Here is a 24251-nt window from a genome sequence, read left to right on the forward strand (position 1 = left end):
GAAAACCCCCGGGGGGGGGGGAAGGGGGGGAGTCACAAAGATCAGACAAGACTGAAAAACAGCTGAACAATAAAGCTACAAAATAGATATTTGCACATCTATCTACAAATAGCTATGATTCAATGAATAAGAAAGTTCAGAGGCCAATTAAAGATTACATACTGCTAGCTGGGGAGATGGGGGAAAAATTCATCAAAAAAGCTATCAAGAGACAGCTTGGGGACTCAGTGGATAGAGTGTTGGTGTCCAGAAGACCTGAGTTCAAATCCAATCTTACATTCTTGCTAGCTGTGAGACCCTGGGCAAATCACTTCATCTCTGTCTGCCTTGGTTTTCTATGTATAAAATGGAGATAATAACAGTTTCCTCCTAGGTTGCTGTGAAGATAAAATGAGATACTTGCACAATGCCTTGAAAACATTAAAGTACCATATTAATGATAGATATTATTATTATTAATTAAAGTTACTATTAATTGAGCTGGGCCTTGAAGAAGAGTTCTGCTAAATTTTTTAAGCATCATTTTGATTGTTTTTATAACAAAGAAATGTGACTGGTTTTCCTTTGTTTCCTACTTTTTTCCTTACTTTTCTCTTTGTAGTCTTAATCGTTAAGCATTAGTTAACACTCCTCTCCCCATGATGACCTGGGCATAGGCTGTCTAGCAACAGTGAGTCTCTGAATTTGAGACAGATACAATCAGCCAGAATTCAGTCCTGAACAGCCCAATGCTCTCCACTCACCCCTCTCCCAATTGATTCTGACTCTGACTCTGACTCTCTCTCTCTCTCTCTCTCTCTCTGTCTCTGTGTGTGTGTGTGTGTCTCTCTCTCTCTGTGTCTCTCTCTCCCTCTGTTTCTCTATCTCTGTCTGTCTCTGACTGTCTCTGTCTCTGTCACACACACACACACACACACACACACACACACACACACACACACTTCATCAGTGGAGTTAATAACAGTGGAAGAAAAAAAAATAGAAAATGAGTTAGCTGGTGTTGGAACTCTGGAAGAATGCGTCATATCAAACATGTCTCTTACTGGCTTAAATCACCAATTAATAATCTCTTCCAGTCATGTTCTTGCATGGCATCGAACATATTGTTAGGATTTGGCAAATGTGCACTAACCTGTGTGTGTGTGTGTGTGTGTGTGTGTGTGTGTGTGTGTGTGTGTGCGCGTGCGTGCTTAATGGAACTTAAAAAACCAAAAGGGAAACAATCACACAGAAAGAGCTCTGAGTTCCCCAAAAGGCAAGTTTTCAGGAATCAGGTAAGAAAGCTGAGAGCAGCGTCTCTTGCTCAGGAGTGACTTCCAGGGTGATCTAGTTAAAAGAAAACCAAAAAGATAATAGGACGATGTGGGTGGAATTGTGACTTGGTCTCTCACTAGCCTGAGTGACTGGGGAAATCACTTCAACTTTGTGAAATTTGTTGGTGGTGTGGGAGGTGGGAGAGAACAAGCAGACACTGTGATCAGTACTTTACAAACATTATCTCATTTGATCCTGGGAGTTAGGTGCTATTATTATCCCCATTTGAAAGAGGAGGAAACTGAGGCATACAGAGACTTAGTAATTTGCCCAGGGCCATACAGCTAGGAAATATCTGAGATAGAATTTGAACTCAGGACTTCTGACTCCAGGCTCAGCACTCCACATTGAGCTAATGGCTCTATAAAATGGGAGAAGTTATTGATCTCCAACAAGGAAGGTTTATAGACTACTTACTACCTATTGCAGACAAAAGAGTGGATGGATAAACTTTCTTTCAGCCAGCTCTAAAATAGGAAGGCTTTTCATCTTGGTCATATTTTCTTAAATCCTTGACAAAGTAACTCTGCCAAGCCTGGAGGAAGGGAGCTGCTAGGTAGCACAATGGATAGAGTGTCAGGACTGGAGTCCAGAGGACCTGGGTTCAAATATGGCCTCAGAGACTTCCTAGCTATATGACCCTGGTCAAGTCACTTAATCTCCATTGCCTATCCCCTGCTACTCTTCTGTTTTAGAATTTATGGTAGGAGACAAGGTAAGGGTTCTAATCTGGCTCCCTTCCATTACCAAACCTCCTTGCTCTCCTCCTCCTACTTCTTTGGACTTGTGATGTCACTAGAATAGAGAACTCCTAAAGCAGGAAGCTACCTCCCTAAATGCATATCATGGTCTTCTCTGCAATTTATTAGTAATCTTATTAATTATTGTATTTATAATTTATTATTTTATTGGCAACTAAGGCAATGCCCCAGGCAACTAAGAGCAACAAGCATTAATTAATTATTATCATCTATTATTTATTTATTTATTGTTGGCCTATTAATAAATAATTATTACTCTTAGTTGCCTGGGACATTGCGAGTGTAAGTGACTTACCCAAGGTCACACAGCCATTAAGTGTTACAGGTGGAACTTGAGTCCTCCAGAGGCTAAGGACTGTTGGGCTCCTTAGCCAGGACTCTACACTTGAGTTCCACACTTCTCTCACATTGTTTATATCATAATAAAGATTTCCTCCACACAAGTCCCATTGGGCTGTCTCATGGTAGACTTGGCCTTAGACATTCATCACGTATGCCAGCAAAGTTCAAGTTCCTTTAGCCTTTGACAAGCAAAACCCCTTCAAAGACAGTCCTGTCATCTGGTCTGAGGTGCCGTCAGAAGTTTGGAAGTTGCACAATAATGCCATGGACTGCAGTGACTCACGAAACCCCCAAACTGAAGGACCCTCAGGCTTGAGTGGCCACTTCCCACGTCTGTAGCAACGGTGGCAAAGGACAAAAACAAAGACAGAAGATTCTAAGAATCTCAGAGTTCACAGGTCATCAGCGGTAATTAGTTTCACTGTTGGTTCTCTTAATTTTTAATTTTGTTAACCAACCAGCCAAAGGATAAATTGCTGGAGGAATTAAAGCTGATCCATATTGCAATTTAGGGCATGAATGAGACTGGCGAAATAATGATGGCACACCTAATTGGAAGATGCTCACAGCCTCTCCGGGGTTTGATCAGGAAGCAAAGGTAACAAAGAAGATCATTGCATGGGAGACTTGATGACATAAGCAAAAGAAAAGAAAATATAAAAATGAAATATGAAAAAACATTTTACTTTTTAAACAACCTTCATCTCCTGTCTTAGAATTAATACTTTACATTGATTCATAGGCAGAAAAGCAGTAAGGGCTAGGCAAAGGGGGTTAAGTGTCTTGTCCAGGGTCACCCAGCTAGGAAGTGTCTGGGGACACATTTGAACCCAGGATCTCCTATCTCTAAGCCTGACTCTCACTCAATCCATCGAGCCACCCAGCTGCCCCCAAAGAGATGTTATTATAAAGAACTTGACAATATCCACGAAACAAAGTTAGCCCAAACTTGGTGACTCCAACGAACGAGAAGATAGAAAAAGGCAAAATGGCTAAAATGTTGGAAAATATAGTTTGAGATGTGAGTTGAAAATGAGGTCTGTAAAGTACTCCAAATGTCATACTTTTTTCAAAGAGAGAATGGATGAGCTGAGCACCAGATAGCATTGCTAAGGACAAAATCGACTAAATTTTAAATAGAAAACAACTGGTTCCCAATGTGGGAGTAATTTTAGCATTAACTGTCTATATGCAGTCGGATCATTGATTGGCTAGAGAAGAGGTCAAAATCAATACTAATTTAGAAGAAGAAATTAAGATGAGAACACAACACAGTGAGCAATTATAACAGTTTGAACCCAACTTGTTTAACAATAAACCATTAGCTAAAGAAAAATGGGAAATGGACAAAAGTAAAAATATCAGCTCTGACTAGTATCAATTCTTAAAGAAATTTCACCAATGAAATACAATCACCATGACAAAGAAGATGGTCCATGAACACGAAGGGCTTCAACCAGAAAACATGAATTTCTTGTCAAGCAGATACACATGCTAGGCAAGGGCAGTGATAGTTTATATACCCATCTGTAAGATTTTATATAGAAGAAAGGTAGGAATTGATAAACAGTATCACCACAAAAAAATTAAAAACAAATCAAGGAAAACGGGCCTTCAAACAACATTGGGGAAGATTCCAATGAGCCAAATCATGAAATTAGAAAGATAATGAATAGATAAGAAATGGAACAGATCTTCTGGGGCTTTTATGGCAATATTCATTTGGAAAAGATGAACAGAATCTACTATACAGACTAGAACTTCAATATAATGTGTGAAAAATATTCATGGTAGTTAGGAAGGAGAAGAATGGGTAGATTTATTCCTCCCTACACACACACACACACCCCTAAATGCTATACATGTATAAGAAACCAGGGCTGGAGAGGACAATATTTTAAGGCAATCAGGAAGTGATTTTCAAGATGGTACAAAAAAGAAAGATTCTAAAATATTGAAAAAGATCTCAGACAATGCTACCTTGTCCTTTCAAAAAAAACAAGACAATAGCAAATGCTAACCCATATGCTGATCTTCTAGTCTCTAGAAAATCTTTTGGTGGATGATGTATAAAAACTAGAAAGGTATCCTAAATAAAAATATTAAAAGAAAATGGGCAGATGATTTTTTTAAAACAAGACAATATCTTCACAGCCAAAAGGTGACTGAGAGTTAAATGCTTTAAAAAACAAAACTATAGTTCTTCCATTTAAAAAGAATTCATTTTAGAAAATTAAAACACAGCCATAAAGACTCTCTTCCAATGATATGTCTCCCACATGCAAGTTGACCTCATAGAAGATTCCATGATAGGGACAGCCATGGAGGAGACTACTTGGTTCAATCATCTGGAGATGATTCATTCATCTCATCATGATGGTTTATTCATCTCATTATCAAGTGAGAGCCAGGAAGAAATGGGTAGGAGCAACCTCTGAAGAGATCACAAGCTATTGGCCGAGGACAAAGTCATGGAATCCGAAATGAGGAATTGTGTCCCTGAATTCCTCAGAATAATTATGAATAATGGAAGTACTGATAGAATGTAAGGAGAAAATGGGAAGACTTCCCAAAATGCACCAACCATCATCACTACCACATTTTCTCCAAGTATCAGAATGCCATTTCTGGGGCACAGCCAGATTCCAATTTGAAAACGGCACAGCCATTTATTGTAAAATAAATAATTTTATATATTGTATTAAATTGATTGACTATAGCGATTGCATCAATATACTAAGGACCTATAATTTTTAATGGTGTGAGAATTTCCCTTCACCAGTACTGACTAGATCCCACTTGTAACTTAGCAGAAAATCTTACTGGTGTGACCAAAGAGAAGATAAATGATTTGTTTTTGTTGTTGTTGTTGCTCACCCATTTCAATCCTACCTGACTCATCACTACCCCATTTGGGGTTTTCTTGGCAGAGATTCTGGAATGTTTGTCATTTTCTTCACCAGTTCATTTACTGATTAAAAAAAAACAAAAACCTAAAAAGGGTTAAGTGATTTGCCTGGAGTCACACAGCTAGTAAGTATCTAAGGCCATACTTGAACTGGCGAAGATGTGACTTCCCCATTACCAAAGTTCTTACTCTACAATCCAAATGAGTAATATCTTGTCCTGTGAATATGGTTTATGTCTGTACCCTTGTGTGTATTACACACGTGTTACACACTCACAGCTAATGGTGTCCCAGAACCCCACGTGAATCCCACAGTAATTGACTGGGAAATTGTGTCCAGATCATATCGTGAGACCAGCTGACCTTTCTGGGTCACTCTCTGGCATTATGTACATCTCTTTGGGAGACAACAAAAGAGCGAAAGAACCAGCCTCCAGGGGCCGGGCTCCAAAAAAGATCTAACTGTTTAGATAATTCCCTGGTCCATCATTCCCTGAGGAAATAGTAGGGATGCCATCTATGAGACTGAGAAAGGAAAAAGAACACCAGAGACTCCAGTTCTCTCTGCCAAAGATACTGTGAAAGGAAGTCACACTGATATGTGCAATATTTGAGCCAACACCCAGGGGGAAAAAAAAGTCATTCTTTGCAATGGATGCTGCAATGCTAGTTTATGAGCTGGAGTTTATGACCAAACTATTGATTTCTTTGTGTCAGCACTGTTCCCCGAAGAGTCAAACAGAGCTATCTTTACCCATAGTCAAAATAAGTGATCGCCTACTTGGTGGGATCTGACAGGCTCAAGAAAAAGTCACCTTCACTGCGGCAGCCTGGCATAATGGATAGCTCTAGATTCATGATTAGGAAAACCTGGGTTCAGGTTCTGACACATATATTTACTGGAGCTGTGATCAGAGATAAATAATTTAATTTCGATGTGCCTCAATTGCCTCATAGGCAAAATGGGGATAATAATGGCACCTATTATGAAGATAAGGTTAGAATGTGCATATATAAAGGGCTTGGTGGACCTTAACAAACTCTGTGTTAGCTATAACTTTATTATCATTTGACTTAGTGTTTGTTAGACCCTTGCCAGGTGTCTAACACTAGTACTCCACTAAATTCCTCCCTGGATACCTTGTCATAGCCCAGGGATAAAGGGGTTTTAAAGGCTATTGCAAACAACTGGGCATGATGAAGTCAGGAGAGGTCTGAGTTTGAATCCTACCTCTGGCTTTTACCAGTTATGTGACCAAGGGCCAAGGGAGCCTCAGAGTCATCTAAGAGCTTCCTAATTTGTGGAGAATTGTACAAAGAACTAGAGGAACACATGCAAATAGAACAATCCCTGGGCTCAAGAAACTTACATTCAAACAGGGGAAGGCAACACATGAAGGGGAATGGTGGCCATCGGGGAACATTTTGGAAAAGGAAGTTAGAAGGAATGCATGGTATATCGTTGTTTTGTACAACTGCTTTTTCTCTTCTCTCTGTCTCACTGTCTCTGTCTCTCTGAAGAGGGAAAGAGATATATTTGGAAATTAAAAAAAAAGACATTGACAAGAAAAAGTCAAGTCCAGTCATTTTTCAGTCACGTCCAACTCTTCGTGATCCCATTTGGGATTTTCTTGGCAAAGATACTGGAGAAGTTTACCATTTCCTGATCCAACTCATTTTACAGATAAGGAAGCTGAGACAAATATGGTTAGATAACTTGCCTCAGAGTCACATAGCTTGTGGACAAATTTGAACTCAGGTCTTCTTGACTTAAAACCTGGCATTCTATCTACTGCCCCACCTACCTGCCTCCTAAAAAATCAAGTACTGACCTGTAATTACAGAAGGAGGGAATTTTTTCACCAAGGAGTTTCCCAAACCAACTACCAAAATTCTTAGTTCTCTTCTTCCATTGCTACTCATCATGTCTTCTATAGGCTTCTTCTTTTCTGCCTTTAAATGCTTCCAAGATTTCAGGCATGGTGTTAAGGGTTTTCTTCATATATCTCCTTCCATCAAATAACAGAATTGCCATTTCTTTTATCTCTCCATCTGCCTCATCCTTGGAAACCAATTATTCATTTTCTAACTACAACTTCTAAACAGCCTCATTTTCTTCTCTTTAAAGACTCTCCATAAGACCTGTGCTGTGAACAGTCAGGGTGCTTTCACATCCAAGACCTGTGGGACCTGATCTTTATCTGACAGTGAACATAAATTGAATACTTTGAATATGTAAAATGAACACACACACACACACACACACACACACACACACACACACATACACCCTTCCTAGGGTGAAAGCTCTTCTTCCAAGGCCAAATCATCACCTTTGTCTTTATTCATAAATAAACCTTTACAAAAAAATCAAGCTATTCACCAATTGAAAAATGGTCAAGGAACATGAATAAGCAGTTTTCACACAATGAAATCAAAACTATTAATAAGCACATGAAAAAGTGTTCCAAATCACTCCTGATTAGAGAAATGCAAATTAAAACAATGCTGAGCTACCACCTCACACCTATCAGACTGACCAATATGGCAGCAAAGGAAAGTGATAAATGTTGGAGGGGATGTGGCAAAACTGGGACACTAACACTGCTGGTGGAATTGTGAATTGGTCCAACCATTCTGCAGGGCAATTTGGAACTATGCACAAAGGGCTTTAAAAGAATGCCTGCTCTCTGACCCAGCCATACCACTATTGGGTTTATACCCCAAAGAGATAATAAGGAAAAAGACATGTGCAAAAATATTCAAAGTTGTGCTCTTTGTGGTGGCAACAAATTGGAAAATGAGGGGATGTCTTTCAATTGGGGAATGGCTGAACAAATCGTGGTATATGCTGGTGATGGAATATGACTGTGCTGAAAGGAATAATAAACTGGAGGAATTCCATGTGAACTAGAACGACCTCCAGGAAGTGATGCAGAGCTAAAGGAGCAGAACCAGAAGAACACTGAACACGAGATAGATATATTATATTATGGGACAATGTAATGTAACAGACTTTTCTACTAGCAGCAATGCGATGACCCAGGCCAATTCTGAGGGACTTATGAGAAAGAAGCTCTTCACATCCAGAGACAGAACTGTGGTAACAGAAATGCAGAAGAAAAACACAAGATTGATCACATAGTTTGATGGGGATGTGATTGGGGTTTGGGCGTTAAAAGATCACTCTGTTGCAAATATGAATAACATGGAATTAGGTTTTGAACAAGGATATATGGATAACCCAATGGAATTGCTTACCATCTATGGGAGGGGAAAGGGAAGAGGAGAAGGAAAGAACATGAATCATGTAACCATGGAATAATATTCAAAATAAAAAAAGGAAAAATAAATGCTCTCATTTTTCAATGCTCCATATTGAGGGATGGATGTAGTGATATGAGATCCTGCTAGCCTGTGTCTATTGGAGTTTAGCTGAAGTAGAAATATTAGAGTTACAGTTGAGAGGTAAGAATATTAGGCATTTCAATCACTGGCACTATATTCACATGCAAGACAGAAAACAATATGCTATTATCAGCTAAACTTCATCAACTCTGAAATGTCGATTTCCATTTGGCATGGCTATAAATAAAGACATACAAATGACCTTTGCTTATCATGTGAAATGTAAATTAGGTTTTACCCATAAAACATCTCTAGTCTTTTCAGAAATTCCTTTGAGTTATATGATGAATAAATTTTATGACCATTATACTTATAAAAGTTGACATTTGCATAGTGCCTTAAGGTTTGCAAAGTGCCTTACATACACTAGCATTTGGTCCTCACAACCACCCTAGAAGGCAGGGACAATTATTGCCCCCCACCATAAAAAATGTAAGCTCCCTGAGGGCAGGAATGGTTTTATTTTTGTCTTCAGATCCCCAAGGCCTAAGATGCTCTTGCCACATATTTGTTTCATAAATGTTTCTGGGATTGGACTGAGTTATGAAATTCCTACTATCATAGCAGAATGTCACCAACAAATTACTCAGTTGACTTCCAAATTCTTCATAAAGCTCTTATTGGTCTACCTATTCCTTGGCCTAATGAGAGATTTCAAAAGGAAAAAGAGCACACAGTAGACAGCTGAGACCAGATAAGTGAGAAGGAAGGATAAGTCCTTAAGGATTACTTCAGTATTCTAAGAATCCAGCCCAGTTGGATGAGTTGTTCCTCGTTTTGACAGCAGTTGTATAATAAATGACAAGGCATGTCAGATAGTGCATTTATCTTCACAAGGAAGAAGGGCATCCCCAAGCAAGAATTTCAGGTGTTGTCACTTCAGATAGGACAAGGCTATCATCGAAAGAGTTACAAAGACATTGAAACCTCATGCAATGACAAGGCAATCATTGTATGAGGCACCAAGATAGCTAAAATGCAATTAGGTGGGGCTATAAATGGACAAACCAGCTCAAAACTAAAAGGACCTCAGCCTTTTGCCCTTCATTTGGATCTTTTTTCCTCGATGACAAGTAAAGTGCAATCTATCTTAGGAACTCAAAGCTCTTCTCATGGGTAATTACCTTTGAAGTCAAATACTTCAGATGTAGCCCCTTTTTTCTGTAAGACTAGAACCTTATATCAAATATAATTCAAATTCAAAAATCTAGCCAAATGGCTGCCATGACTACCATATCCATACAAATGCATAAGACGTTATTATTTTACTGAAGAAGAAACTAAAACCCAGAGAAAGAAACACGATCTTGAGCAAGTGGGTGGGTTTATGAAGCAGTTAAACCCTCAAAGAACTGAACTGAATTCTAAAACTACCTAGACAATGTTGAAGAATGAGAAAAGCCAGAAAAAATATGATACATATTTGTATATTTAATCCATTTATCTAAAAGGGTCATCTAGGTATACAGCATAATAAAAAATGAGAAGAAACTTACATATCAGAAAAAGATGGATTATACGATATACAGTGGTATTAATCAAAGAGTATCTTGAAGACCTATTAGTACATAAAATTAAATACTTACAAATTGGGAGTGGAAGAAATAATTGATTTTTAAATTTTGATGTCTTTGTGATCAGTCTTAAGATCACAACTAGCAACTAGAAAAAGTGAAATGTCAGCAATCAGAAGCTAAGTTTTTCATTTTCCATCATTTTTTACAACAAATGGGTACATGAATCACTTTCTTATCTCAGTTTAAAATTTCTTTTCTTAGTGGTAAATAGATTTAGTTCCATCTAAACATGCTTCTAACATGCCAATACTCAATACTTCATGACATCTGTAATTTCTGCAGTGTGGGCCAATCCTTGTCGCTTCTAGAGAAAAAGACAGCCATCTTTTCATTTTCTAGGCAGTCAGTTTTCATGAGCTGTTGTGGTCTGTTTTAATGATGAGGCTCTCTGACCTTAGCCAGGCTGATTTTGAATGACAGTCAACAAGTTTTAGATGACAACTATTTACTATATTCCAGACACTATGGTAAACACTGGGGATAAAAAAAAAAAAAAAAAAAAAAAAAAAAGCAAGAACAGCCCCTGCCTTCAAGGAGTTTATGTTCTAATAGGGAAGCAAACATGTAAATAGCTAACTAGATAAAAGATAGACACTGATTAGGTGGAAGGTAAGTATGTAGATGGAAGCAATTCCAGAGTGAAGGTTCTAGTGGTTGAACCAACTGGGAAAAGTTTCTTACAGAAGATTTGAGCTGAGTCTTGAAAGAAGCCAGGACTGCCAAGAAGTGGAAGTAATAAAGGAGAGTATTCAAGGGACACATAATAAGTCACACCTACTAAAGCTTAACAATAGCTCAACACTCAATTCAACGCTAAGCTAGGCACTGAAATAGCAAAACTGTCTAGAGTGCAGGGTCTGGGAAGACTTATATGAACTGATGCAAAGGGAAATAAGCAAAACAAGAAGAATATATATGCTAGTAATATCAAGTAAAAAATGAGCAACCTTGAAAGTCTAAAGAACTCTCATCAATTCAATGACCAATCAAGAATCCAAAGGATTTGTGCCCAAGTCTGCTATTCACTGTTTGACAGAAAGGAGAAGGATTCACAATGAGACCAAATTGTAGGACATAGACAAAAGAGGAATTAATTTTCCTTAACTAAGCATGTTTGCTAAGTGTCTGGTTTTGTCATTTTTTTTTCAAATGTGAGAAGAAATGAAAAGAAATGCTTTTTAATTTTTAAATGAAATTTAAATGGAGAGAGAGAGAGAGAGAGAGAGAGAGATATCGATCACTAAGGTTCCCTCTATACCATGATGAAAAACTGGATTTGGAGTTAAGCCTTTGGTGAAGCTTTGTTCATGTCATTTAGTAATACACAATGTTTTATCTTGGAGAGGAGTGAAATGTTATATAGAGATCTATGTACATAGATATATGCAGTAGAAAGAGAACTGTGAGACACCTGAATCCAGAGGCATGGTTGCTTCAGTGGACTGTGACCAGAGGTGGGTCAGTAACCTTGATCAAGTGTCTCAATCCCTCCTGACACATTTTTTTCCTCCATAAAATAAGGTTGATAACACAAGCTCCATCTTTTTATCCCCACAGTGGTTTACCAAGAAACATCCACGAGATGATAGATGTGAATGTGCTTTCAAAGTTATAAAGCATTATAGGGGAAATGCAAGGCATTATTTGAATACTCACACTAAAAAGAATTATGACTCAGAGAGATGAAGAGACTGCAATACAGCAGCTCTTGGATTCCTGAGACTCATGTATTTTTGTTGTTGTTGTTTATTTTTTTTAAAACCTCACCTTGTGTCTTAGAATTGATACTAAGGATTGGTTCCAAGACAGAAAAGCAGTAAGGGCTAGGCAACTGGAATTAAGTAACTTGCCCAGGGTCCTAGATGTAGGAAATGTCTGAGGCCAGATTTTCATCCAGCATCTCCTGTCTCCAACTCTGCCTTTCTATCCACTGAATCACCTAGCTACCCCAGGATATAGGCTTGAATCCCAGTCCTACCAGTTACTATCACTGTGACTTTGACAAGTCGTTTTATCTGCCTCAGTTTCTTTATCTGTAAAATGAGTGAGTTGGATTCGATGGGCTCTGTAGGCAATAAATCAATATTTATTAAGCTAGTAATACTAACGGCATTAAGCTAGTAAGTGCTGAGCACTGGGAACACAAGTCTAAAGTATGAAATGATCTCAATTTTGCAGTGATGAGCTTACATTGGAAAGGTATCTTCCCACTTTAAAGTAATGATCCAGTGATGAATTTCCTAATTTCTAGAAATAGGAAAGTCACCTAACACAAAAGTTCCTGATCTGAGTTATAAGAAGTTTGTCAAGGAGATATAAAATTTGGGGGTAAACAACTATATTTATTATTCCCTGGGAATAATCCAACAAAAAAAATTTGTGGATCAGAGAAGGAAAAAAGAAGATAGAAAGTGAAGTAGGAAAGGGAGGGAGGAGATGATAGGGCATTTGACAATTTTAAAGGAGAGTTGAAGGAGTCATGTCTTACTGACCAAAGACGAATGATTTTTGGAGAAGAAACTTTTGTTATTGGGGGGGGGGGGAAAGAGTGACAATGATCCAGTAAAAGATTTAAGCTGATCGTTGCAAAAACTAGACACTCTGAATCAATGTTCAATCAATGAAGTAACAAAATTTTCTGTTTATAACCTTGGAGAAGTAGATCTCTTTCTTACTAAATATGCTCACAAGGCTATGAATCTGAATTCTTTCCTCTGTCAAGCCCCAAGGAGAAAAGCAAACTGAAGACTAGACCTGATATGTGGGTGTCTCTTCCTGAAACTATACTAAACAGAGAGGCATGGCAGTGCACAGCCTCAGTCCCTGCTATCAGGAGGCAGAGGCTGGTGGATTCCGTGAACTCAAGAGTTCAGAGCTACAACAGGGCCCAAACCTGATCAATCGTGTCCACTAAATCTAGCACCATAAGGCAGCTAAGTGGATAGAGCCAGGCCCAAGAGTCAGGAAGACCTGAATTTAATTCCAGACTCAAACACTTTCTAGTTAGGTGACCCTGTGCAAGTCATTTCGCCCTGTTGGACTCGATTTCTTTATTGGTAACATAACCTGGAAAAGCACCCCAAAATCTTTGCCAAAAAAACCCTCAAATGGGGTCACAGAGAGTTGGGTATGACTGAAAAAAGACTGAACAACAAGCAACAACAAAAACACAGCTAGCGCCAATACGGTGAGCTGCTAGGAATGGGGGGCTACCAGGTTCCCTAAGGAAGGACAAACAGACACAAGACAGATCAAAGCTTCCCTTCCAATCTGCAATGGAATCAGGCAATAAATGGCAGCTGTACTTCCAGAGGATGAAATAGGAAGAACGAGTCTCAAAAAAATCCAAAAACCCAAACAAAAATAAAGTAAAATAAAATAGAACAGAACAGAACAAATCAAAGTACTATACCACACTGGCCAACAAGAAACAGAATTGAGTCTCACTTATTTCTTTGGCTTTCTTGGTAGACATTTAAATATGATATTAGCAACTTTATGTAGTGTCTTATGCTGAACTTGATTAAAAAATTAACTTACTTATTTGATTTCTTATGTGCATGTCACGGTAAATGTTAAAGTCTGTTTCATTTCATTACGAATAAGGGGATGGGGAAGAATTACTGAAAACCCAAAGGCATGGAGACTACAAAAGACTAGAACAGCTCTCCTATGGCATAGGGGATAAATAAAAAGATGAGATAGCCTCCCAACATTCCATTCACTTCACTATCGTGTATGTTAGTGAGTTTTCACTTAGAGAATCAGAGCTGGAATCAGGGCTAGAAGGAGCTTTAGAGGGCAAATAACATGCCCCCTGCCTACCGCTTCCTTCTTACAGATGAGAAAAAACAAGCCCAAAGTAGAGATGTGACTTGCATTAGGCAAAAGGCCAGGATTGGAACTCAAAACCTTGACTCCAAATTCTTCTTCTATAACCTTTCATTTAGCTGAATTTACTCTTCACATCACAAAAACAGGAAGCAAATAGTATGGGGACTCTCCATCTGAGTGCCCTTGTATTCTTGAGTATGCTTATTTAATAAAAAGCTAGGAGTCCTGTTTTCAAAAGTTAAGACTCCTCAATCCATCAGCCCTACAGACTGGCCAAGAGCTTTGGGTTTTATAAGCCACATGGGCCACAGAATCCAAACCAAGGGGCACGTAGCAAGAAGACCTTCTTGGCCAACAACAATCACCTAATGATTTTCCTGCCTTTGTAGCTGATTCTGGACCCAAACCCAAAATAGAGCTGTTTGACAAATTTTTTTCATGATTGATGACAGAAATATAAAATGAAATGGTACCTGATTTTCCTCTCAGCAGGGATATAGTTTTGACTTTGCAAGTTTTCTACTCATTACATAGAAATGAAACCTGAATACAGATAGCTCTATGCATGCATGGGCAAAATATATTTTCCACTGTTTCTAAAAGGCTGAAATCATTTTTACCCAATTCCTAAATCAAAGGCTTTGGTAAGCTTAAAATCAAGCAGTTTAGCTTAGAGTCAAGTCCAATAAATCAGGAAGGACTCAATGGAAAGCATTTCAGAATGTAACCTTGGCAACGCCCAAAATGCTGCAACTGAATTTCTGCTCCTTTGCCTCATTCCTAGTTTCTTAAATTGGAATCTAAGGAGAGGAAGAATTCAACAGAAAGGAAGCAAAATTCACAAGAGCTTAATTCCAAAGAAAATGTGGTCATTTTAGGGAAAGTACTTGAATCTCCTTAGGCCTTAGTTTCTTCATCTGTAAAATGGAGATCTTCATCATTGTTGTTAGTAGTCAATCAGCATTAATTAAGCACTTATTCTGTGCCAGGCATTTTGCTACACATAAAGGATACAAGAAAAATAAAGGATAGTTCTTGTTCTGCAGGAACTCATAGCCTAATGGCAGAGACAAAGAGTAATCAATTCGTACAAATAAGGAATATATAGAATTGAATGAAAATGATCAAGAGAGGAAAAGATGAGCAATCAAGGCAACTGGGAAAGGCTTCTTAGCAAGGCGTTATTTGAGCTGGGACTTAAAGGAATGGCAGGCAGGTTTGAAGGTGGAAAGGAGGAGGAAGGAGACTTCCAGGCATAGGAAAAAGCTGGTGAAAATTCCTAGAGTTATATGATTGGGTACCTAGGATAAAAAATTGCAAGGAGGACAGCACCCCTGGATTGTAGGGTGTATAACTAAGAGTCAATATTTATATGGTTCTTTATGGTTTACAAAACACTTCATGAATGTTATCTCATTTGGTACCTATGTCACAGTTGTTCTAGGGCTCAAATGAGATCACAGGATCTTGGATCTAGAATTGGATGATATGCCAGAAGTCATCATGCTCAATCAACTCATTTTATATATGAGAAAACTGAGGGTCACTGATATAAGGTGACTTGCCCATGGTCACTTAAACCACAAATGGAAAAAATATGATTTGAACTCATGTCTTTGATTCTCAAACTGGGTTCCTTTCAGTATGCCAAGATGTCTCTTCCCCAAGGAAGTAGGAGATCTCAATTCTAGAGTAAGAAGGGACCTCCATGTCATCTAATTTAAGCATTCCTTCTCCAGATATGATTTGAACCCCTGTCTTCAACTCCCAAACTGGGTTCCCTTCACTACACTAAGATATCTCTCCCCAAAGAAGTAGGAGATCTCAATTCTAGAGTAAGAAGGGACCTCCATGTGATCTAATCTAAGCATTCATTTTCCAAATTAGGAACCCGAGGCCCAGAGACGATAAGCCCAAAATCACACAGGCAGAAGCTCTAAGAGGCATGTTACCTCTGACTCCAGGGTCAGTGTAGGTTATGTGGTTTGCCAGATTTATGGATTATATAAATGTCTGTTGCTATTGATGTTATTGAGAAACAAAATGGCAGAGTAGATAGAGAGGCAGGCATGAAGTCCTTGATTTGAGTCCCATCTCTCTCCACAAACCACTTAATCTTTCAGTTCTCTTAAAGATTCTAGAGTAGAATGACTGCTGATCTGTATTAACAAAGGGTGTTTCCTCATCAGAGCAGCCCCTATACCAGTGGTTCCCAAGCTTTTTTGGCCTACCACCCCCTTTCCAGAAAAAATATTACTTAGCCCCCTGGAAATTATTTTTTTTTAAATTTTAATAGCAATGAATAGGAAAGATAAATGCACCTGTGGCCACCACCGCCTCCCTGGATTGCTGCAGCACCCACCAGGGGGCGGTGGCACCCACTTCGGGAATCACTGCCCTATACTAAGTCACAAGAATAAATTAAAAGAAAAAATGACTTCTCATGTCTATTGTTTATGTACTTGTACTTGGAGGATGAGATTTGTTTCTTCAAAAATCTGAACTGGAATCTTGGCTTAGCCACTTGCAGCTTTGTGATCTTGAGCAACTACTTCATTTTCCTGGGTCTCAGTTTTCCCATCTCTAAAATTAGGAGATTGGACTAAATCACTTTTGAGGCTAAAACTTCTAGGATCTTTTGTATCTTAGAATCAATACTGTGTCTTGTTTTCAAGGAAGAAGACCAGTAAGGGACAGACACTGAGTTAAGTGATTTTCTCAGTCACATTGCTAGCTTGTCTCTGAAGACAGGTTTGGACCCAGATCTCCTATCTCTAGGTCTGGATCTCAATCCAGTGAGCCACCTACTTACCCTTGTCTAGGATCTCCTGTATTATCAGGACAGCTAGATGGTGCAGTGAAGAGAACTTCAGCCTGGAGTATGGAGGATCTGGGTTCAAATCTAGCCTCAGAAACTTCTTACTTATGTGATCTTAGGCATCTCACTTTACCTTCATCCCTTTCTGCTCTTCTGTCTTAGAATTGATACTAAGACAGAGGGTGAGGGCTGAAAATATTTTAAAGCTGTATTATATTTAGGCAAGCCAAAAGATTCTCTATGGTATAGTGGGGAAGACCGCTTGATTAGAAGTCAGATGCCCTGGATTAGATGGAAATAGATATTACTATATCAGATTATTTGCCACCTGAGGGAGGGTGGAAAGAAATCTGAATCCTAAATGCTTAACTAGAAAAATAATTAATTAATTTTTAGAAAGTCAGATGCCTCATTTCTATCACTACCCACATGGCTATTTGGCCTGGGATGAACTATGTCACCTTTATGCCAGCTTTTTCAGTGACAAACATGGAGAGTACATGCCTTAATGGTGTTTCAAGGTTGCTAGGAAGGGTCAGGATTCAAAAGCTACTTGAGGAGTAGAGAGACCTATCAAAATGTCAGAAGCAATTAGAATTCTAATGAAGCTGCTCTGCGCTTAAAGACAAGGGCCATCAGAGGGTCCCAAACTTTCAACAATTCATGACACTATCTAATCAACTTCTCTTTCAGATCAAGGCAGTTTTGCCATTCTTAGGAATAGGTTTAAACTCTTTTTACACTCTAAATATCCGCAGAGAACTGACGATGTGTCTGGTCACTGGTGGAAAGGACTTGCAGTTCATAGCAGCCAAAATATAGGTCAATGAGTCTAACTACCTCATTTTACAGATTAGGAAACCGAGGTAGTACACAATTGTTAAGTGACTTGCTTCTGGTCACATAACTGAGTCAGGATTTGAGTTTGAGAATTCTGATTCCTGGTCCAGTGGGCTATTCGCTATTATTTATTGCCTCAATGGATCTGAGACCATTTCTTGTTCTGCTACTAATGAGGTTATTTATTGCTAAGGTCAGTCAACCGTTCCAAGACAGTTTCTTCATTATTCAAATACAAGTAATCTCTTACTTCTGGTTATTAGGAGGCTGCTCAGGATCCATCAAACTCACAAGTGATATGCCAGCTCCAATTTAGTTACAACTTGTCTCCAGCCTCTCTCCCCATCTTCCTTGCCAAGGATCTCCTCTTATACTTGGAAACTCCATGTGCTGAATTCACAGACCCAAGTCTCTCACCGTAGTCAATGTTTGATATTCCCCTGATGTGACATCAAAGATGGGGAATCAATCACAGAAAACCCACCAGCCTGCTGTCATTGATGGAAAGGTGAGAAAAGATCCTGGCATCTTCCCCCGTTTAAATCAGTGGAGGGCATCATGAACATAGTATGTCAAGTCCACAGGGCAGCCTCTAACAGGATCATAACCGAAACTGAAAAGTCCCCACCCCAGCCTTCTCCTGTCTCAAGGTCTATGTTTCAAGAACCTCTCTAGTGACAGTTTTGATTGACCCTGTCTGCCTAGAGATCACACATATTAGGACCTGTGCCTTCCCTTATGTAAGCTAAAAATAAGACCATTAAAGTCTTCTTGCTTTTAGAGTCATTGACCAGTCAGACTCATTTGTGAAAATTTCCTGAAGTCCCAAGATGAGCATAATGGACTGGGGCACCCTTCCACCTGTAAAATTTGATAATTCTGGGATCCTCACTGTACAGATGAATGGCTCTATTTTCCAATTACTTGTCTAAGAGCTAAGAGGTAAGTATGATTAACTACCCAAAAGACCTGGATGCTTAACTCTCACTTAACCTATTTTACTGTATTTGAAAGTTGAACAAAAGCATCTTACTCACATAACGGCTCAAGGCAATTTCTGAAAAGGATCTGTTTCTCAGGGTAACTAAAGGGAAAAAAATCCGCTACTTCTTAATGATTTAAAGAAAAATTCTTTCTAAATAAGATTGTCTGGGGCCCATCTAGTATTCCCCAGTACCATGTACATCGGATGCCTGCCACTTGGACTTTCTGAATCCCAAGTCCAGGGCCCCATCCACTATGGAAATCATTCCAATAAAAAGCATTTGCATTCTTCTATCTTTCTTGAGAATAAAAAGTTGAATTCCTAATTATAGCAAGCTTTGTAAGGCACATTACATATATTATCTTATTGGATCTTGGCATAAACTTGTGACATAGATGCTATTTTTATTCTCATTTGACAGACATGGAAACTGAGTATCTTTCCTGGGGTCACATAGCTTGTAAGTGTCTGAGGAAGGACTCAAATTCAGAGCTTCCTGACTCCAAATCCAACACTTCATCTTACTAGGTTACTTAGCTGTTGGCGGCACCCATTACACAAGGATAGGAAGTCACATAATGGATAAGACCAATGTTGGGGGTTGCTGAATGAAAGAGAAGAGAAAGAGTTATAATCCCTACTTTACTTCTCTTTTCCCCAGCTCTGTTTTAACTCAACATCCAACACTCTTTTTGGAACACCATGTTGCCTATTTTGACTGTAATTTCAGTCTAAATAGATCCTGTGAATTCTACTTTCCAGATAACCAGGCATTTGCTCTAGCCACATTCTCAAATATCAGCCCCTCACTTGATATGTCCTTCACTTTGAACCTGTTGTTCTAACTGCTTCGCTGTTCTCAGTAATGCCCCCTCTTCCTCTAGTGGACCACAACTTCTCCAAATACCAATTCTCCAAGATTAGACATTCTGGTCTTTCTGAAGGCAGCATCTCTCCCTCACGGGCACAACAGTATAAAGTGCTAAAGAGTATCCAAGAGATTAATCTCATTTGTTTTTCACCCAACCTTGCATAGTAAGGCCAAAGACATCATTGAGTACTTACAAGGCACCGCATGGCGGTAAAGGTTATCTCTTATGACCTGCTGCAGTTCATGATCAGGGGATCCTTTCTGAAAACGTTGATTGAGATAGTGTCTCAGATCTTTGTTCAGTCGACTTCCTGTAAGAAAACCAATACAGAAATAAAAATGGTTAGAAAAATGGGGAAGCCATTTCACTCCTCGATCATGGAACCCAATGGTCCAGCCACTATTCATCATGACATGGATCAGACATCATCTCCTTTGGGTACTCGGCCAGTAGAGGAAAAAACCAACCAGTTTGCTCTAACAACCAAAACTTTGTATGAAATTGAAGGGCTGCAATAACTAGGAATTCAAGCGAGCTTGTGAAACTCGAAAGAGTCGATACCCAAAGGAAATATGCTTAAATAATAATCACTTAAAATAATAATTCATATCTATCTATCAAGAATATCCTGCCATCAACTTTGCCTCTGCTTTCCCCCACCCCACTCTACTTTCTAGAAAAGCACCCTCCAAACTAGAATTCTAGAGGTCATGCCCTCCCTCCAATTCTATTCCATTTCAATTCAATAAATATTAAGTGCCTTCTATGTGATAAGCACTCTGCCAAGTGCTTGGGATACTACTAGGAGAAAGGACTATTCCTGCCTTCAAGGAGCTTTCAATCTAAAGGGAAAAGGCAAGAGAAAACAGGAAGCTAAATGGGGGAGGGAATATAGGTGTTCTGTGGAACTGAAACCAAGAGAGCTGCTAATGGGAAATAAAGAGGTCAGGAAGGTTGTGAGTCCTCTCACTGCTCTGCCCTCCAGTCTCCAAGTCAGAGGAGAAAAGTACATGAGGGTACATTGGGAAGAAAGTACATTGGGAAGGTATTGAGTCAATTTGCATGGAGATTTCTGGTGATTAGCTTATTCTCCTGGATGGAAAATGGCATTATGTGGGATACACTCTAAAGCAAGGCTTTGAGATGAGCTCTACTCTCCATCCCTCCTTAGTAAATCAACTTAGTTTTAGAAGTCTGTCCAGTGGTTAAGCTGCCATATTGGTGAGTGAGTGCTGACTCACTTAGGCTATTACACCTTCCCAGCCCAAGACCACGTTTTATATCTGTCCATGCCAGACAACCTGCCAACTGCCCTGGCACAGAACACTCGCCCTAATTTCTGTACTCTATCTTTTGTTCTATTGGCTTCAGATTGGACCTGTGATTTCACTGCTATAAAAAACTCCCAAAGAACAGGGAAAGAACCCATATGTTCCAACATATTTATAGTAGCTGTCTTTGCGGTGTCAAAGAATTGGAAACTAAGGGGATGTCCATCAATAGGGAAATGGCTGAGCAAATTGTAGTCTAGGGTGGTGATGGAATACTACTGTGCCATAAGAAATGATGAACAGACTGATTTTTTAAAAAAAACTTGGAATGAACTACATAAGATAATGAATACTGAAATGGATAGAACCAGGAGAATGTTATACACAGCCATAGAATGAATGCTGGAAGACTAAACTGTGATTGTTACACCTCCAGAAANGGCTTTAAAGTTTGCAGAACACTTTACCTACGTAATCTCATTTGAACCAAATTATCCATTTCGTGGATGAAGAAATCGGCTCAAGGATTAAGTTACTTGCCTGTGGTCACACAACAAGGTTCAGGGCCAGCATTTGAATCTAATATGTACCGTCCATGCTAACTACGCCTGCTTGAAAAAACCAATATGCAGGTTATATATCAAGGGCAATTCTGGGTTCTTTCTCTCACTGACAAAGTTTACACTAGAGACTAAACTTTTCATCACTTGAGCCAATCCAGTTCTGAGCCAAAAGCCAAAATATGACTAATTTCTCCCAATCTCCAGGCTTGAGCTGGCATTCTGCAGACTGCCACACCTGAAGAGCCCGAGATGGAAATCCCATTACCATTAGGGTTTCCTATTCGACCCTTTTCCAGTTGTCACCTATGAGGGGCCATTTCTCTAATGACTTATAACGTCGTCACTCGTTCAGGTGATTTTTGCTTCAGTACACACTTTCTCCCAAGAACATTTGTAGTTTTAGAAAATGCTAAATTTATTAAGGCTAAAGAAATGGGCTTATCCGATAGTGGAGATATTAAAGTAGGGAGATTTGTGTCATGTCAGCAGCTCAGATTTACAAGGAACGTGAGCTGCATCAGGCTTTAGGGTTGAGGCTGAGAACACTAAATCAGTATACAAATTAACTAGTTATATATTCGCTCAGAAACTGGTGGGAACTTAATGTATTTAAATCTACCTTGTCTGAAATTTCTTAATAAAAACAACCAGCTTCCACAGCATGATACTCCACACTGTGGGAGAATTCCAATTCTACTCAGCCCTCGGGAAGCCAAAGGGGAGGCATTTGTATTAGTCTCTTGGAGCTCACACTAATGAGCTTTGGGTAGTGACACTGAATTACTTACAAAAAAAAAATTAGTTTCTGGTCTGCTTATATATTTGGTTTGTTTATATATTTGGCTCTTGTCTTGCCATTGACAAAAGTTATATGTTTGTAATGTGGAGACTGGCAATAATTAAATCTAAACAAAGATTGGGGGAAACTGACCCATTACCAGGTTGTTTCAAGCCTACCTACCCATGATTACGTGCTTCATATAGTGCTTTGGTTCTCTCTCCATTGGTGTATTTCCAAACTATGTCAAATTTCCAATATGGACAGACATTCATAGCACATTTTCCAAGATGGTGTTCAATGTTTGGTTGCAGCAAACCTGGAACAGGGCTAAGCGCCTGGGTCGAGTCGATACATTCCTCCCACTCCTTATGCTTATTAAATCCAGGCAAAAGGGCAGCTACGTGGTTCAGTGGGTAGAAAGTGAGGCATAGAGAAAGGAGGTCCTGGGTTCAAATCTATCCTCAGAAACTTCCTAGCTATGTGACCTTGGGCATGTCACTTAATCCCCATTGCCTAGCCCTTACACTTTTCATCCTTGGACCCAATACATAATATCAGTTCTAAGACATAAGGTAAGGGTTTTTAAAAAAAAAACAAAAAAAGAATTCTATGTAAGTCCTGGGATGAAGTTTCTCATTATGGCATGCAATCTAAAAGGGCTAAGCTAGCAAAGTTGAAACTCGGGCACTTCCTACACTCAGGTTAGGAGAACAAGTATGGCAATAAACTGTGCCTACTGTTTAAACATTTTCATTTTCCACTTTGATCTGGTAACCCATGAGTCAAGAAGACCCGGTTTCAAATTCTGTCTCTGACACTTACCATCCTGGGTATCCAAGAATGAGCCATTGAACTTCCCAGTGCTGCCAGACAGAAGAACCTCCTCTGATCCTTATCCCTTACACACTCTCTTCAACTCCTACTATACTCCTTCTGACATAAATTTATATATTTTCCCTATATGCTTTGTATTTATCAAGAGATGTGTGCATGTTATTTCTCATGATAGCATGGAGTCTCCAGGAGGAAGAGCAATGTTTCACAGTTATCTTACAGGTCCCGTGACCTAACACAATAACTGACATGATATATGGATGCTTAACAAAAGCTTGTCAATGCTTTTGTGTCCATAAGGGCAAGTCATCCAATTTCTCTGAGCCTTGGTTTCCACATCTGTAAAATGAGGGTTCCAACAGCTGCACTACCTACCTAAAAACTGTAAGAAAAGATGCTTTGTAAAACCATGAAACAATTTAGAAACATATAATTTTTAAAAATATATATTAATCTGTATCAAATTTCTCAACTTAAATCACAGCTTCTCTACCCATGCCATTATGAATAGAGTCATACATAAGGTTTTTAAGATGTCAAAGCTGAGAGACGGATGGGGGAAGGAAGATAATTTTACTCTATATTTAGATCAATATGGTATGTAGAAATTGCACTGGACTCCTAAAAAGTAGTTAATAAGCTCTGATCTCTAGTGAAACATTCTTGTAGACGCAAGCCCTGTGATTTAAGCATTTTACTCTTGGGTTTCATGACATTTACTCTGCTTAATAATAATCTGTTTTTATGCAAGGATAATCTGCACCCCAACTGGCATTGGACAACTTTGGACATTTAGAGTAATTAGTGCAACTGTTTTTCATCGTCCTCCCCAATTTACTCTCTCAGGCTGGCATTGATCATCTAGGTAATAAACGGAATTGTGACATACTCTAATAACATCCATGCATCAGGAGGATGGAGACCAAATTACATAGACTCAGGATGACATTGGAAAAATATCATAAAACAGCCTCATAGTCTAAGAACAATCAGATTTTGCATAAACAAAAGATTGTAGACCATCAGCTATGTCCATAGATAGGGTTTGAAATGGGGGAGTCCATTTCTCACCCACCAAGAATTAAGGAGCCAGGAATCGAGCCAGTAAGCCAACAAGCATTTTACTGTGCCACATCAAGAGAT

The 24251-nt window shown here is 39.1% G+C and overlaps 1 protein-coding gene across 1 annotated transcript in view; it reads right to left on the minus strand.

Moving 5' to 3' along the window:
• MAGI1 (membrane associated guanylate kinase, WW and PDZ domain containing 1) overlaps nucleotides 1-24251 on the minus strand; it is a 767369-nt gene that overhangs the window by 298780 nt on the left and 444338 nt on the right. The window contains exon 2 of the mRNA XM_044675760.1: nucleotides 19853-19969. Coding sequence (XP_044531695.1) covers nucleotides 19853-19969 — 117 coding nt within the window. The remainder of the gene's footprint in view (nucleotides 1-19852; nucleotides 19970-24251) is intronic.

Source organism: Gracilinanus agilis, chromosome 1 (assembly GCF_016433145.1).
Source record: "Gracilinanus agilis isolate LMUSP501 chromosome 1, AgileGrace, whole genome shotgun sequence".
Taxonomy (NCBI): Eukaryota; Metazoa; Chordata; class Mammalia; order Didelphimorphia; family Didelphidae; genus Gracilinanus; species Gracilinanus agilis.